This window comes from Nerophis lumbriciformis, linkage group LG30 (genome assembly GCF_033978685.3).
Source record: "Nerophis lumbriciformis linkage group LG30, RoL_Nlum_v2.1, whole genome shotgun sequence".
NCBI classification, from domain to species: domain Eukaryota; kingdom Metazoa; phylum Chordata; class Actinopteri; order Syngnathiformes; family Syngnathidae; genus Nerophis; species Nerophis lumbriciformis.
The window spans coordinates 7,262,804-7,281,681 of NC_084577.2; the positions used below are offsets into that span (position 1 = coordinate 7,262,804).

General features: G+C 41.9%; 1 protein-coding gene across 1 annotated transcript in view; it reads left to right on the forward strand.

Moving 5' to 3' along the window:
- The window catches only part of ecel1 (endothelin converting enzyme-like 1), a 176,505-nt gene that overhangs the window by 119,478 nt on the left and 38,149 nt on the right, over positions 1 to 18,878 (forward strand). Inside the window, exons 9-12 of the mRNA XM_061925937.2 lie at positions 1,008 to 1,106; positions 1,557 to 1,631; positions 10,037 to 10,140; positions 10,839 to 10,897. Of these exons, the coding sequence (XP_061781921.2) occupies positions 1,008 to 1,106; positions 1,557 to 1,631; positions 10,037 to 10,140; positions 10,839 to 10,897 (337 nt within the window). The remainder of the gene's footprint in view (positions 1 to 1,007; positions 1,107 to 1,556; positions 1,632 to 10,036; positions 10,141 to 10,838; positions 10,898 to 18,878) is intronic.

The following is an 18,878-nucleotide window of genomic DNA, read 5'->3' on the forward strand; positions in this document are numbered from 1 at the left end:
AGTGTTCGATTCAAGAACTCCTTCATTCCGCACTCCATCCAGCAATCACTCGCCATACAGCAATAGATGATATCTGTCTATTACCTAACCACTTCTTTTTTAGCTACTTCTCTTTGTTTATAATGTATATTTTCTGCTGGATCTACTCTCTATTTTATGCTGCAGCTGTTACATATACTGTAATAATGTACATGGTAATTGGGATTTGTTATATATTGTATATATTATATAATAAAATATCAGTATGAATTATATACTGTATATATAACATGTAAATATTACATACAGTATATGTTAAAATTTATATTGCTACTATGTTACATTTGTTGTCTACTTTATACCTTTTGTTTTCGCCTTCTTTTTGTGCCCTTGTGTGCACGATCCTTACCATCCTTATCCTTTCCATCGTATGTAACTGAGCTACTGTGTGGAACAATTTCCCTTGTGGATCATTAAAGGTTTTATAAGTCTAAGTCTAATTTTGGGCAGCTTTCGAAATGATTTTATTATTTTTATATACCAAATAATGTTGTGATATATATTGTTATCCCAGGAACCTGCCATACATATTGCAATAGAGATTTTAAGCCATATGGCCTATCCTTATCCAGCACCAAGGTGGCGTTAGCGGGTAAGAAGTTCCTGTGTTTAAAATGTTTGTTTGTAGATTTACAATTTAAAAAAAAATGTCGTCAAGTGCATTGTCAGAGCACACACTGCCGATTGCAGAAACTGTTTTTTTCATTGAGTGTGTGCTATTCTAGATGCATATTCTAAATAAGTGTTAATGTTTGCATACAGACAACATCATTGTATACTACTGCAGCCAGTGTTTTAAAAAGTAGATGAGTAGTAGTAAAAGAAGAGTGCCAGGTGAAAGGACTAAAATTCCTCCGACATCTGCTGGAAATATGTTGCCCCGCTAAGCTTATATTAACTTACTGTAAGAAGCAGAGCAAGGAAATCTGTTTTAATGGACTTAAAAAATGTCATTTGATCCCCTCCAGGTGCAAGAGTTGGTGGAGGACATAAAGCACGCCCTGGACCTCCGGCTGGAGGAGCTTGACTGGATGGATGAAGCCACCAAGGAGGCCGCCAGAGCAAAGGTTTAAAACCTAACTCCGCTTCTTCGTCACACGCACACTGTCAGATCCGATTTAGTGTTTGTAAAGGATTTAATTATTTTTGGAGTTCTTCTTACTGGGGGTTTGATTGATTGCTTGGGTAGATGAAACTAAGTGATAGAATACATCAAGGACTTGACTTTGAGAATCCGGATCTCTCCGCGGTGCTGATTTAGGGTCTGCACAGCAAGATATCCCTTCTAATACTTTTACAATATGGAGTTATAATCCTTTTAGAGGGCCCTGCTGAATATAAAGAGCTTCCTGTAATCCTATTTTACTTGGTTTGCGTGATTAGTTGACGCGTGTGCGCGCACTGACATGTGTGCCCGCCTCCAGAAGTCAACGCAAATGAACGGCTCGGAGAGTACCGGTAGAGACTTTCCACTGTGACTTTGCCTCTCGTCATCCTCCTCTTCTCTTTTCTCTCAGCTGAAGTACATGATGGTCATGACAGGATACCCGGACTTCCTGCTCAAACCCCAGCTCATAGATCAAGAATACGGGGTGAGTTATGAGCAGTCACTTTCTCAGCAACTTTCTCCACCTGGTAAATGATTTTTCATCATGAATCCTGGGATACAACTTAAATGTACAAAACAGGAGAGAAAAAATGAGCCCCCAGTGATTTAAAAAAAAAAAAGGAAAAAAAACAACCTTCAAATTAAGTGTGCTGATCCAAGCAGGGAGCACATTTAATGTTCACTGTATGATATATGAAAATCAATCTATTTCCACAATATTTAGGCATACTTCCAGAATGTGTTATAGACACTTGAGGCCAGGAAAAACACTCTATCCGACCAAAAATGTGTCTGTCTGCATTTCCCATGATGGAGATTGCGTAAGCTTTGATTCTGAAAGAAAACACTCAGACGTGAGGGTGTGAAGTAAAACAGAAGCAGATTTGGTAAACAAAAAAGCAAATAGAAACTGTGTGCTATGAACTTTTGGATTACCAACAGTCGTACCTCGATGTACAAGCACTAGTAATGTGCGATAACACTGAATTTATTTCCGATCTGATACCGAGTAAAACTCAGGCTGGTATCGACGATACAGATACTTTGTGCAAATATACCTAGTGTGTCTGCTAAAATGTAAAAAGTTGTGTATTTTAAATAACATATCTCATTGCATAAAGAATACAATAAGCTCTGAAGTACATTGAGGTAGTAGCGTGAACAAGAATATACCCAAGCTGATACAAGAGAAAAAACAGAAGACATAATCATACAAGGTGGTTTCAGACCATTAAAAAGGAAATAAGTAAGGTAATAAAAGCATTAAAATAATTAAATATTAAGTCTCCTAATAGAATAAAAACAACAGTAAATATTTAAAATAATAAACAAGCAAAAATTCAGAATGCAATTAAAAAATGCTGACATTTTAAAACTAATAAATAATAATAATATACTAAGTAACCTATTACAAGATTTTCTTGGGGCAAAAATATGGCCGAGGTTGCTGTGGTTTATCCGTTAAACCAAGATAAAACTCGTTGAGTACTCTAGGACAACCCGCTCTGGAAAAATTCAACATTGGCTAATCCACCAAGAACATCCCACTACCATCAAGGAACGAATACCTACAGAAACTAATTGAAAAGACAGAACACATCTTGCGACGTATGCGCTGGAAAGCCTTATTCTTTCTTAACCCATGGCTTCAAATCAACCAAAAACCCACCAGCCACAGACGCTTCAATAAACTCCCCTGAAGGGCAGGGAAACCTGTGGAACAGACATGTAGGGATGAAATAGCCTCCGTGTGTTTTTTCCTGACCTAAAGACTATGTATATATATATATATATATATATATATATATATATATATATATATATAAAGGGAATAAGCGGTAGAAAATGGATGTATGTATGTATATATATATATATATATATATATATATAGTAGAACATGGATGCATGTATACATTTATACTATATATATATATATATATATATATATATACATACATATATACTGTGTATATATATATTTATATATATATATACATATATATGCTGTATATGTATATATATATATATATATATATATATATATATATATATATATATATATATACTGTATATGTATATATATTAGGGGTGTAACGATACACAAAAATTTCGGTTCGGTACGTACCTCGGTTTAGAGGTCACGGTTCGGTTCATTTTTGGTACAGTAAGAAAACAACAAAATGTAAATGTTTTGGTTATTTATTTACCAAATTTGTAAACAATGGCTTTATCCTTTTAACATTGGGAAAACTATAATAATTCTGCCCACATTAATCAACATTAAACTGCCTCAAGTTGTTGCTCAGATTTAAATACAATGACAAAACTTTTCTTCTACATATAAAAAGTGCAACATTAAACCGTTTCAAGTCAACTCATCATGCTTAATTTATTACAGCATTTGGGAACCTTGTAGTTGATTTTTATTATGTAAATGTTATATTTTTATCAACATGTGATAGCAGGGACCCTGCCATTCAAAACTAGGCTGCTGCATTTCTAATGATTAATGTAACTATAGCTGAAAAAATGGTACAATAGCAATAGGAGAGACTATTCATCCCTGAACACCATGGAGTTCAAGTAGGCTTAATGATGCAGTTACATTATTATATCAACTATCAGAAACAGAAACTCTTCATTTAACATAATGTCCTTTTTTGCTGCTTCAACACAGCTCAATCAACACAGAAAAAGGTAAAGTGAAACAACAGACAGACAGGGCTTTGCTGTCCGTAACACACACACACACACCGCAAAATGAGCTAACGTTACGCTAAAAGCGAATTAGCCTTCACCTCAAGCCAGGACTGTGAGCAAGCTGAACTGCCTTTTATATTTCTAGAAGGTCAACAGGCTCATAGTGATGTTACTAGTAGTTGACTGGGAGGTGTTTATTATAATTTGGGGAGAGTCCGCTGCCTGATGCTTACCTGCTAAACACAAAGCACTGACTACATGCGCTCTGAATATGCACTGCTGATTGGCTGTTACCGCTCTGAATACGCACTGCTGATTGGCTGTTACCGCTCTGTTTGTAACCAATCAGATGGTTGTGTGGATGGGACAATGCTGGGTGCTGTGGAGAGGACTGACAGAGACAGAGGCAGAAGGAAGCGGAGGCGGCTACTTAATATGTTTGTGTGGAAACTCGTTCGGTACACCTCCGAACCGAACCGAAACCCCCGTACCGAAACGGTTCAATACAAATACACGTACCGTTACACCCCTAATATATATATGTATATACAGTATATATATATATATATATATATGTATATATACAGTATATATATACAGTATATATATATATATATATATATATATATATATATATATATATATATATATATATATACATATAGAGAGAGAGAGAGAGAGAGAGAGAGAGAGAGAGAGAGATACATACAGTACAGGCCAAAAGTATGGACACACCTTCTCATTCAATGCATTTTCTTTATTTTCATGGCTACTAGGGGTGTGGGAAAAAGCAATTCGAATTCGAATCGCGATTCTCACGTTGTGCGATTCAGAATCGATTCTCATTTTTTTTAAATCTATCCATCCATCCATCTTCTTCCGCTTATCCGAGGTCGGGTCGCAGGGGCAGCAGCTTAAGCAAGGAAGCCCAGACTTCCCTCTCCCCAGCCACTTCGTCCAGCGCCTCCCGGGGGATTCCCGAGGCGTTCCCAGGCCAGCCGGGAGAGATAGTCTTCCCAGCGTGTCCTGGGTCTTCAACGTGGCCTCCTACCGGTCGGACGTGCCCGAAACACCTTCCGAGGGAGGCGTTCGGGTGGCATCCTGACCAGATGCCCGAACCACCTCATCTGGCTCCTCTCGATGTGGAGGAGCAGCGGCTTTACTTTGAGCTCCCCTCAGATGACAGAGCTTCTCACCCTATCTCTAAGGGAGAGCCCCGCCACCCGGCGGAGGAAACTCATTTCGGCCGCTTGTACCCGTGATCTTGTCCTTTCGGTCATGACCCAAAGCTCATGACCATAGGTGAGGATGGGAACGTAGATCGACCGGTAAATCGAGAGCTTTGCCTTCCGGCTCAGCTCCTTCTTCACCACAACGGATCGATACAGCGTCCGCATTACTGAAGACGCCGCATCGATCTGCCTGTCGATCTCACGATCCACTCTTCCCCCACTCGTGAACAAGACTCCGAGGTACTTGAACTCCTCCACTTGGGGCAAGATCTCCTCCCCAACCCGGAGATGGCACTCCACCCTTTTCCGGGAGAGAACCATGCACTCGGACTTGGAGGTGCTGATTCCCATCCCAGTCGCTTCACACTCAGCTGCGAGCCGATCCAGTGAGAGCTGAAGATCTTGGCCAGAGGAAGCCAATAGGACCACATCATCTGCAAATAGCAGAGACCTAATCCTGTAGCCACCAAACCAGATACCTTCAACGCCCTGACTGCGCCTAGAAATTATGTCCATAAAGGTTATGAACAGAATCGGTGACAAAGGGCAGCCTTGGCGGAGTCCAACCCTTACTGGAAACCGGTCCGACTTACTGCCGGCAATGCGGACCAAGCTCTGACACTGATTATACAGGGAGCGAACCGTCACAATAAGACAGTCCGTTACCCCATACTCTCTGAGCACTCCCCACAGGACCTCCCGAGGTACACGGTCGAACGCCTTCTCCAAGTCCACAAAGCACATGTAGACTGGTTGGGCAAACTCCCATGCACCCTCAAGGACCCTGCCGAGAGTATAGAGCTGGTCCACAGTTCCACGACCAGGACGAAAACCACACTGTTTCTCCTGAATCCGAGGTTCGACTATCCGGCGTAGCCTCCTCTCCAGTACACCTGAATAGACCTTACCGAGAAGGCTGAGGAGTGTGATCCCACGATAGTTGGAACACACCCTGCGGTTCCCCTTCTTAAAGAGAGGAACCACCACCCCGGTCTGCCAATCCAGAGGTACCGCCCCCGATGTCCACGCGATGTTGCAGAGTCTTGTCAACCAAGACAGCCCCACAACATCCAGAGCCTTAAGGAACTCCGGGCGGTTCTCATCCACCCCCGGGGCCTTGCCACCGAGGAGCTTTTTAACTACCTTGGCAACCTCAGCCCCAGAAATAGGAGAGCCCACCACAGATTCCCCAGGCCCTGCTTCCTCATAGGAAGACGTGCTGGTAGGATTGAGGAGGTCTTCGAAGTATTCCCTCCACTGATCCACAACATCCGCAGTCAAGGTCAGCAGAACACCATCCCCACCATACACGGTGTTGATAGTGCACTGCTTCCCCTTCCTGAGGCGGGTTCTAGGATTACCGCCACAACAGGCACCAACCACCTTGCGGCCACAGCTCCAATCGGCCGCCTCGACAACAGAGGTACGGAACATCGTCCACTCGGACTCAATGTCCAGCGCATCCCTCGTGACATGTTCAAAGTTCTTCCGGAGGTGGGAATTGAAACTCTCTGTGACAGGAGACTATGCCAGGCGTTCCCAGCAAACCCTCACAATGCGCTTGGGCCTGCCAGGTCTGTCCGGCATCCTCCCCCACCATCGCAGCCAACTCACCACCAGGTGGTGATCGGTAGAAAGCTCCGCCCCTCTCTTCACCCGAGTGTCCAAAACATGAGGCCGCAAATCCGATGACACAACTACAAAGTCGATCATGGAACTGCAGCCTAGGGTGGCCTGGTCCCAAGTGCACATATGGACACCCTTATGTTTGAACATGGTGTTTGTTATCGACAATCTGTGATGAGCACAAAAGTCCAATAACAAAACACCACTCGGGTTCAGATCCGTGCGGCCATTCTTCCCAATCACGTCGTTGCCAACATGAGCGTTGAAGTCCCCCAGTAGAACGAGGGAATCACCCGGGGGAGCACTCTCCAGTACTCCCTCGAGTGAATCCAAAAAGGGTGGGTACTCTGAGCTGCCGTTTGGCGCGTAAGCGCAAACAACAGTCAGGACCCGTCCCCCCACCCGAAGGCGGAGGGAAGCTACCCTCTCTTCCATTGGGTTGAACTCCAACGTGCAGGCTTTGAGCCGGGGGGGAAACAAGAATTGCCACCCCATCCCGTCACTGCCGGCAACGTCAGAGTGGAAGAGAGTCCAGCCCCTCTCAAGAGAACTGGTTCCAGAGCCCTTGCTGTGCGTCGAAGTGAGTCTGACTATATCTAGCCGGAACTTCTCCACCTCACGCACTAGCTCAGGCCCCCCCCCCCCCCCCCCCCCCCCCCCCAGCGAGGTGACGTCCCACGTCCCAAGAGCCAGCTTATGTAGCCGGGGATCGGACCGCCAAGTGCCCTGCCTTCGGCTTCCGCCCAGCTCACACTGCACCCGACCTCTAGGGCCCCTGCTATGGGTGGTCAGCCCATTGGAGGGGGGACCCACGTTGCCTCTTCGGGCTGTGCCCGGCCGGGCCCCATGGGGACAGGCCCGGCCACCAGGCGCTCGCCATCGTGCCCCACCTCCGGGCCTCGCTCCAGAGGGGAGCCCCGCTGACCCGCGTCCGGGCGAGGGAAATCTGGGTCCTTTGTTCGTGTTCTTCATAGAGGTCTTCGAGCTGCTCTTTGCTGCATATTGTTTTGTTGGATTGATTAATTAAAAAAAATAAAAATAAATAAATAAAAAATCGATTATTTTTTTTTTATCGATTTTTTTATTTTTTATTTTTTTTATTTTTTATATATGTTTTTTTATTTTTTATTTTTTTAGTTAATCAATCCAACAAAACAATACACAGCAATACCATAACAATGCAATCCAATTCCAAAACCAAACCCGACCCAGCAACACTCAGAACTGCAATAAACAGAGCAATTGAGAGGAGACACAAACACAACACAGAACAAACCAAAAGTAGTGAAACAAAAATGAATATTATCAACAACAGTATCAATATAAGTTACAATTTCAACATAACAGTGATTAAAAATCCCTCATTGACATTATCATTAGACAATTATAATAAAAAATTAAAAAAGAACAATTGTGTCACAGTGGCTTACACTTGCATCGCATCTCATAAGCTTGACAACACACTGTGTCCAATATTTTCACAAAGATAAAATAAGTCATATTTTTGGTTCATTTAATAGTTAAAACAAATTTACATTATTGCAATTAATTGATCAAACATTGTCCTTTACAATTATAAAAGCTTTTTACAAAAATCTACTACTCTGCTTGCATGTCAGCAGACTGGGGTAGATCCTGCTGAAATCCTATATATTGAATGAATAGAGAATCGTTTTGAATTGGGAAAAAAATCGTTTTTGAATCGAGAATTGTGTTGAATTGAAAAAAAATCGATTTTGAATCAAATCGTGACCCCAAGAATCGATATTCAATCGAATCGTGGGACACCCAAAGATTCACAGCCCTAATGACTACTTACATTGTAGATTGTCACTGAAGGCATCAAAACTATAAATGAACACATGTACTTAACAAAAAAAAAACTGAAAACATGTTTTATATTTCAGTTTCTTCAAAATAGCCACCCTTTGCTCTGATTACTTTTTCGCACACTCTTGGCATTCTCTCGATGAGCTTCAAGAGGTAGTCACCTGAAATGGTTTTCACTTCACAGGTGTGCTTGAAGCTCATCGAGAGAATGCCAAGAGTGTGTAAAGCAGTAATCAGAGCAAAGAGTTTGAAAACAAAAATGATTATATTTGCATCTCCACCTCCCAATGTTGTGATAATCAGCATACAGTATATTCTACATATACATGACAGCAGATACGCTAAATGGATTGCGTTTGCTAATTTTTAGAGTACTACGGAAAACAGCGCGTGTATTTGGACTGACAAAGCAGACTATCAGTTATTGTCCGCGATGTATGTCGAGCGATTATTCGACGTCTAGTTTTGTACTCCATAATTATTGTGAAGCCATGAAGTGGTTACGGCCGTCAAGTACAACCGCCAATTTCAGCCTCCAAGCACAGTGTCCTGACCAGATATCTAGATCCCTAGATTGTAAACTGTTCTTTATCACATTGTTTACTTTCACACGTCCATTAAAGATATGATTCATGTATGATGGCTCAGGTGTGATTCACTACAATAGGGCTAGTCTAACAGCTGATGATGGTGAGGCAAGCAAGGTTTACTGTTAAAAGATATGTGACAATAGTCTACATTGAAACACAGGGTAAGAATACACTTCCAGGTCAGAGGCAACTATGACGCGCGCATTTTTTTTCGGCCATGCGTACTCGGTCGCGTTTTGCCGGCGGACGGAGGGGTTGGGGGTCTTAAACAGTGGCATTGTGTGTGTGTCGACGAGGATAAGGTTAGGTGGGTTATAGCCTGGATAACCTTAGCTGGCCGGCTTAGTGTAGAAGGGGCTTTATTACAAAACTTTTTTTTTTCCTTAAAAACTAGCTTGAGGACCTAAAACTACCATTGGAAATAGAAATCATGATCATGCAGACAAAGTGTGGCACATTTTTAGACTGCAAGAAAATGGCTTTTTTTCGAATTTCTGGTGAGGCTATAGTGTTATAGCCTCACCAGAAATTCAAAGTGTGGCACATTTTTAGACTGCAAGAAAATGACTTTTTTTTTTATTTCTGGTGAGGTTATAACATTATAACCTATATAACATTATAACCTCACCAGAAATTCAAAAAAAGCCATTTTCTTGCAGTCTAAAAGTGTGCCACATTTTGTCTGCACACAAGTCTCATAATATACGTGTTTAGGTGTATCCAAAATACCATCCTAGAAGTCTTGCCTGACAGCATTTTCTAAAGTGAAAAAACAACCCAGGCATCATAATGTTATTAGGGACAGGTAGAAAATACTTTGGTACGCTGTGTGTGTCTTTCTTACAGCTTACAGTAGTGAAGTAGCCCGTACTAAATAACCCATAGCTGGCATCTTATCTGTGGTTCTGCAGTTTGAGGTGGATGAAAAAACCTACTTCAAGAACATCCTAAACAGCATCAAGTTCAACATCAAGCTATCGATCAAGAAGATTCACGAAGAAGTGGACAAGACCGCGTAAGTGCCCCGTGTTTTTATAAAAGGCATACTGTCCCTGTGCTTTATTTTTTTAGTTTAATATTTCTGTGCTATTGCCACTGAGACAAACTGATTTGAAATTGACATATTCCAGAAAGACGCTTTTAGTTAGTTATCTACAGGAGCCAGACAGTATTGCTGTGAGCATTGGCGCTCATTTGTAAAATACAGCCCCCCGATAGTCTTGGGTTGACTGATTCTGTGCTCTGACACACATTATTATTCCAAGATGCCTGGAACAAGTGCTCCATTAGCCCACGCGCAATACCCTAAAGAGTTGCAACACACACTCCTGCTTTATCACCAAAAGGTGCATCTTTCATCGCTCGCTCTCTCTGTCTTGTCACTGGGAAATAAATAAATGCTCCTCCTCCTCTTTGTGTTTTGCTCCTCTCCGACCGATTCTGTGCAGCCCACGCAGAATCAGTCTTTCACTCCTGGAACAAGGGCATCGCTCACTTTCAGAGTTAGTCACTTGGGGAATGTGGTGGCAATCGATGGGTCTGGCTTCAAGTGGATTAGCATAAACTGGGACTGTCCTTGTTTCTCTGTGCAGAGAGCCATGACTGTGGGATCACAGGGGCTGAATGTTTCTCACTAGGGGGTTTACAGAGATGAGAGAATGTTCCCAAACTCAGGATGTTTGTGTGCGTGTGGTTTGTTTGATATCTCCACAGGTGGCTTCTCCCCCCACAGGCGCTGAATGCCTACTACCTTCCTAACAAGAACCAAATGGGTGAGTGATTGTTCAAGCACCAGGAACACAAATACTAGCCATTTCATTCCTCAAACCTGAAAATGGGGACTCGGGCTGCACAAAAAATCCAACAAAAATCGCAGTCTAAACAACTCTGTATCACAAATAAATGGTGCCATTCAATTTAAGACTTCACATTTAAGGCTGGACTTGGGATTTTGTGGCCCTAAACAACACTTTGTTCTAGGCTTCATTTTGGTCTTGTGGAGCTAGGGTTGACTGCAGCCTCGTGAGTATTGTAATACAGTCTTCCCTCGCTAAATCACACTCTGAAGTTTGCGGCTTGTAAAGTTGACTATGTAGGTGTTATTTCATGTCTAAAGGCCCCGTTTACACCAAGCCGGTAAGGTTATCCAGGGTTAATCCAACCTAACCTTATCCTTGTCCACACACACACAATGGTCGTTTAAGACCCCCTCCCCCCCTCCGTCCGCCGGCGCATGTCATAGTCACCTCCAGTGTTGCTTTGTGTGCAAGTTCTTAAATTAAATTTAACTTATCTGAACAATATCCAGTGTTGTGGTATTTCAATTAACTGGAATCCAGTGTGCTGTGGGGCCCTATTGTAGTGAATCACACCTGAGCCATCATAAATCTTTATTAGACACATAAACAATGTGATAAAGAACATTTAACAACAATCAATCTAGGGATCTAGATATGTGGTCAGGACACTCCTCACTCTTTTGCCTTCACCTTCATTGTCCATTCGTTTTTGGTGACTTTATATACTCTGGACCAAGACATTGAGTCCGCGACATACATGGCGGACAATAACTGATACAGTCTGCTTTGCCACTCCAAATCCATTCGATGTTTTCCGTAGTCTTCTCTCGACAGCCAGGTAATACAAACCACACGCTACCTTTTTTATCACATCCACGGGAGCTCGCATTCTCGTTGTCTCAAATGGACGTAGTTTTTCGGTAAGTAGAATCACAGTTGACATTCGAAAGTTTTCTTGCCGTCTGAGATGTGTTGTATCTGAAATAGCTGCAATTGCGCGTTTTCTTCTCTTAAGATATTCATGTGTGATTTCCACAAGCGTCTGTACATGTAGAAGAAGGAGAAACACGGGCATGTCTGGATGACTCACCTTCATATTTCCAGTGGTTTGCCCCGGTTGTTATAGGCTGGCTGTGGCGTGTTTTTTCAGACGTCACTTCCTGTGTGCGGCGCGGTCTTTCTGACTTCACTTCTATTCCGAACTCAGTTTGTAAACGATCAATGAGTTCATACAAAGTTAAGAGCCGGAGATTCAAGAAATACACGACGCACATACTGTGACGACCGGGTCGCATCGTGATGCCGGGGTGTTCTCCCAGGAATGCAGACGGGCTTCAGACACAGCGTGCAGGTAGGAAAAATGATTTATTTAAAGAATAAATCAGACGGGAACAAAAAAAAAACGTGCTCATAGCACTTAAGGTAAAAACTAAATGGGCTAGCGTGGGAGCTAGCAAGCAAAATAGCCTAGCGTGGAAGCTAGCCGGTATTTAGCAGGAAACAAAAGTCGTCAACTGTTGCAAATGCAAATTAGGAAGCCAGACCAGGTGAAGACTAAATAGCCCTCTGATTAGTGAGCGCCTCAAACACTAACCAGAGGCAGCTGAGTGTAATCTGCCGTCATGGCAACTGAAACAAACAAACTCAAGAGGTGCTGAAAACACAAGTGACTAAACAACGTAAACAAACTATGATCCGGGCAGCGGATCATAACACTTACCCGTGTAAAAATGTATCCAAGGAGGGTTACCTTAAACGCTGGTTTAGTGTGGCTGAAACGGGCTTAGGCTAAATAATTATTAGTTTAAGGCATAGGTGTCAAACTCTGGCCCGCGGGCCAAATTTGGCCCGCCGTGTAATTTCACTTGGCCCTTGAGGCGATATCAAATTAACACTAGAGCTGGCCCGCCGATTATATTCAGCGGCGGTGCCACGGTAGCACCGCATTCACCGCTAATTCTCATACTTGCCAACCCTCCCGGGAGAGTCCCAGATTTCAGTGACCCTCCCGAAAATCGTCACGTCCGCTTTTCATTCAGTCCAACGTGTGCTGGTTCAGTCACATATGTGCGGCTTCTGCACGCACACACAAGTGAATGCAGGGCATACTTGATCAACATCAATACAAGTTACACTGAGAGTGGCCGTATAAACAACTTTAAGTTTTCTTAGAAATATACGCCACACTGTGAACCCACACCAAACAAGAATGACAAACACATTTCGGGAGAACATCCGCACCGTAACACAACATAAACACAACAGAACAAATACCCATAACCCTTTGCAGCACTAGCTCTTCCAGGACGCTACAAGTTGGGGGTGGGGTCGGTGGTAGCGGGGGTGTATATTGTAGCGTCCCGGAAGAGTTAGTGCTGCGTGGGATTCTGGGTATTTGTTCTGTTGTGTTTATGTTGTGTCACGGTGCGGATGTTCTCCCGAAATGTGTTTGTCATTCTTGTTTGGTGTGGGTTCACAGTGTGGCGCATATTTCTAACAGTGTTAAAGTTGTTTATACGGCCACCCTCAGTGTAACCTGCATCGCTGTTGATCTTGATCAACAGCGATGCAAAGCATACTTGTATGCTTTGCATTCACGTGTGTGTGCGTACAGAAGCCGCACATATCTTGTGACTGGGCCGACACGTTGTTAGAATGGATGAAAAGCGGACGTGACGACAGCTCACAGAGGACGTTAAAGGCAGTGCCTCTAAGGCACGGCCCAAGACTGTGGTCCGGGTGGACTACGAGATATAATGACTGATGAACACTTTGGTTGGATAATGAAGGTTGCCTCAGCTCAAAGCCTGAGCCCCGACATTAATGAACTAGCATCCAAGAAAAGATGGCAGGTATCTGGCTTGGGCACATCAGATTAGATCAGTGTGTTGCAAACTGAACAGTTAAAAGTCCTGAATGGTTGGTTTATTCATTGTTATTTTATTTTCAAATTTATTAGCCTGTGGAAAAAGTTAATATTGATATTTACCTCAGAAGGCTGCAAATAGAAAAAAGGCATTCAATTTTTATTTAAATTGTATTTGATATGCCATTGATATTTTTTAATGATTATTATTATTATTTGAAACTGGATTTTGCATGTCACTATAAAGTTATATAAGCCTTGCTTGTTCAATATTCAATGCAAAACTTGTTTGGGTCCCTATTAAAAGGTTAATTTGTTCAACCTTGGTCCGCGGCTTTGTTCAGTTTTCAATTTTGGCCCACTCTGTATTTGAGTTTGACACCCCTTGTTTAAGGGGTTAAACGACTTAGTGTAGATATAGCCTTAAAGGGGAACTGCACTTTGTTTGGTAATTTTGCCTATCGTTCACAGTCATTGCAAAAGACATGACGGAGGCTGGAATTTTTTTTAATGCATTCTAAATAATAAATAAATTAGATCAAAAGTCCGCGACAATGAAGCCAACGGGATCCGTTAAATTCTGCCTATAGAGCCCCTAAAAAAACATCCAAACACCTTCGTTAGGGTTTTATATACATGATGTAAGTATATATGTAATGTAGTAACGGGCACATTTATGATAACATTGAATATTTACGTATTTTGCTCATTTTAAGCATACGCGGCGCATTGATTTCAAAAACGCATCACAACGTTTGCTTTTTTTTTGCTTCATCACTGATTATTACTCACTGCAGTCTTCATGAGAGCCAACAAACATAATAAAACATCACTTACTGTACAAGGTCTGCTAGGATGCCGACTGCTGGGATGTTCATATATTTCCATTTAGATGAAAAATGTCTTATAATCCTCACGAAGAAACGGGCTGGGGGCCGGGAGGGAACAATCGCTTTCCGTGTCGTCCTTGCCAGTTCCAGGTCCTATATGGCGGTCAAAATGTCCCAACTTGTCGGATTTCATCAGCCATCTACTTTTCAAGTGAGATTAATTATTTATGATCCAGAATAAATTTACAGGGAGCAAGTAAGCAGCAGATTACTCGATGATGTAAACATAGGGAGACACGGAAGTGACCACGACGACCAAAAATAGTTTGTCTGTTATGATAACAATATCACTAATTTGACTAATATTCAAGTCACGAGATGTAAATTGTATTGTTTGCGATTTTATGCGCGTAAATGTGGAACTTCCCCTTGGCTCCGCTGTAAGCATACTTTTATTTATTTACTATTAAGAATGCATAAAAAAAAAATCCATCTGTCGTCATGTCCTTTATAATGATTGTGAACGATAGGCAAATTTCCACAAAAAGTGCAGTTCTCCTTTACTGTTATTAACCATATTTAGAAAGTCGCAAGCTGTTTTTAGGCTATAGCTATAATATAATATTATCTAGGGATGTCCGATAATGGCTTTTTGCCGATATCCGATATTCCGATATTGTCCAACTCTTAATTACCGATACCGATATCAACCGATACCGAGAAAAATACAGTCGTGGAATTAACACATTATTTATCCTAATTTGGACAACCAGGTATGGTGAAGATAAGGTCCTTTTTTTAAAATTCATAAAATAATATGAATAAATTAAAACATTCTCTTGAATAAAAAAGAAAGTAAAACAATATAAAAACAGTTACATAGAAACTAGTAATTAATGAAAATTAATAATTAATTAATAACTGGGATTTATATAGCGCTTTTCTAAGTACCCAAAGTCGCTTTACATGTAGAACCCATCAATCATTCACACCTGGTGGTGGTAAGCTACTTTCATAGCCACAGCTGCCCTGGGGTAGACTGACGAAAGCGTGGCTGCAATTTGCGCCAACGGCCCCTCCGACCACCACCTATCATTCATCATTCAATTCACCGGTGTGAGTGGCACCGGGGGCAAAGGGTGAAGTGTCCCGCCCAAGGACACAACGGCAGCGTTTTTTTTTTTTTGGGATGGTAAGAGGCGGGGAGCGAACCTGCAACCCTCAGGTTTCTGGCACGGTTGCTCTACCCACTACGCCATGCCGCCCCCATACTAATGAAAATTTGTCAAATTAACTGTTAAAGGTTAGTACTATTAGTGGACCAGCAGCACGCACAATCATGTGTGCTTACGGACTGTATCTCTTGCAGACTGTATTGATATATATTGATATATAATGTAGAAACCAGAATATTAATAACAGAAAGAAACAACCCTTTTGTGTGAATGAGTGTAAATGGGGGAGGGAGGTTTTTTGGGTTGGTGCACTAATTGTAAGTGTATCTTGTGTTTTTTATGTTGATTTAATTTTAAAAAAATGATACTGATCATTAAAAAAACGATACCGATAATTCCCGATACTACATTTTAAAGCATTTATCGGCCGATAATATCGGCAGGCCGATATTATCTGACATCTCTAATATTATCATCAGTTAAATTCAATATGTTCAGTAGTCATGTGTTTATATTCCAGTTAATGTCCAAAGAGTAGATGAAAAGGTAAAAAAATAGATTGAAAAAGTAAACAAAACACAATCATTGGCCAAAAACTATGGAAAAAATTTTGCTCTAGAAACTATATATTTTGGAAAAAAGGTTTGGTTACAATAAAAACTTAAATAATACGGTCGTTTTAGAAATACACTGTATTGCCAAAAGTATTTGGCCACCTGCCTTGACTCACATATGAACTTGAAGTGCCATCCCATTCCTAGCCCATAGGGTTCAATATGATGTCAGTCCACCTTTTGTAGCTATTACAGCTTCAACTCTTTTGGGAAGGCTGTCCACAAGGATGCGGAGTGTGTTTATAGAAATTTTCGACCTATCTTCCAAAAGTGCATTGGTGAGGTCACACACTCCGTCTCTGTTCTAATTCATCTCAAAGGTGTTCTATCAGGTTCAGTCAGGACTCTGTGCAGGCCAGTCAAGTTCATCCACACCAGACTCTGTCATCCATGTGGCCAGGCCAAGTGATTAGGACACCTGATTCTGATCATTGGAATGAGTGACCAAATACTTTTGGCAACATAGTGTATCTCGCATTGCAATGAACTCAATGAGCTTTTGAACAGATGTGGCCATGATGCTGTTAAAAAAAACTGCTGTAAAACTATTACAAAGGACATGTCGACTCACCGCTGTATATTAGTTTAGCAGAAACAAAACATAATTATATCCGACCAAGTCCATCAAAGTAGAACAGGCAAACACCTGCAGAGCATGACGAACACGTTGATGATCAGCTGCTGAAGTGACCAGTCTCATTAATCATGTGGTTGTGGCCCTAAACAACCGCAAAGTGTGTTTATGCCAGGGGTTGGCCCTGCTCACACTGGACACTTCCTCCTCACTCTCCCCGTCCGTGAGCAAGCCTCACCGGGCCAGGGCAAGTTGGCTCAGCTTCCCTGGTTTCACGTGCTAATAGCTGACGCCACTGGCGAGGCTCGCCGGCAGCATCGATCATTCATCAGTTTGAGGGAGAAGCGATCGCATTAATTAATCAACTTTTTTCTGGCCTGTCTTTAATGTACTTATGAGCGAGCAAGCGTGCCATGTTTTTGAATTGATGGATTATTTTCGGTTTTATCTTCTTTTTTTTTTTTGAGTACGTCTCCCATAAACTGACGAGGAGTATAACATAGTAATAACAGCATGGACTTAATGTCCCCTAACAATGTGTGCGTTTGAAAAAATTGTCCCAGAGAATTGCAATTTTAAAGGGGAACATTATCACAATTTCAGAAGGGTTAAAACCATTAAAAATCAGTTCCCAGTGGCTTATTTTATTTTTCGAAGTTTTTTTCAAAATTTTACCCATCACGCAATATCCCTAAAAAAAGCTTCAAAGTGCCTGATTTTAACCATCGTTATATACACCCGTCCATTTTCCTGTGACGTCACATAGTGATGCCGACACAAACAAACATGGCGGATAGAACAGCAAGCTATAGCGACATTAGCTCGGATTCAGACTCGGATTTCAGCGGCTTAAGCGATTCAACAGATTACGCATGTATTGAAACGGATGGTTGTAGTGTGGAGGCAGGTAGAGAAAACGAAATTGAAGAAGAAACTGAAGCTATTGAGCCATATCGGTTTGAACCGTATGCAAGCGAAACCGACGAAAACGACACGACAGCCAGCGACACGGGAGAAAGCGAAGACAAATTCGGCGATCGCCTTCTAACCAACGATTGGTATGTGTTTGTTTGGCATTAAAGGAAACTAACAACTATGAACTAGGTTTACAGCATATGAAATACATTTGGCAACAACATGCACTTTGAGAGTGCAGACAGCCTATTTTAAGCGCGCTAAGGACATTTATTTTTCCACGATTTCAGCACTCAGGTTAACCATACCTAAATAGACACAAAATACTGCATTACACAAGACTACCCGAATGTACTCGAATGATTGAAAAAAATAAATGTTTTTAAGCTCAATTATTAACACAGTTTATGTATAATAATTTACGTAAAACGGGAGTAATGAATTTTAAGTTTTCATCAATTAATATATTCTGTAGACATACCCTCATCCGCTCTCTTTTCCTGAAAGCTGATCCGTCCAGTTTTGGAGTTAAATAAATAAATGATAAATGGGTTGTACATGTATAGCGCTTTTCTACCTTCAAGGTACTCAAAGCGCTTTGACACTACTTCCACATTTACCCATTCACACACACATTCACACACTGATGGAGGGAGCTGCCATGCAAGGCGCTAACCAGCACCCATCAGGAGCAAGGGTGAAGTGTCTTGCTCAGGACACAACGGACATGACGAGGTTGGTACTAGGTGGGGATTGAGTTGATGTCAGCATCTGCTTTGAGTGTCGCAGGATATCCACACATTCTTGCCATCTCTGTCGTAGCATAGCTTTCGTCGGTAAAGTGTGCGGAACAAACGACTGACCATTTCGTCGGCTTTCCCCACACCCTCGTATTTTGAACAAATTTCATCCAATTTCTTGCCTCTTTCGCATCTTTGGGCCACTGGTGCAACTTGAATCCGTCCCTGTTCGTGTTGTTA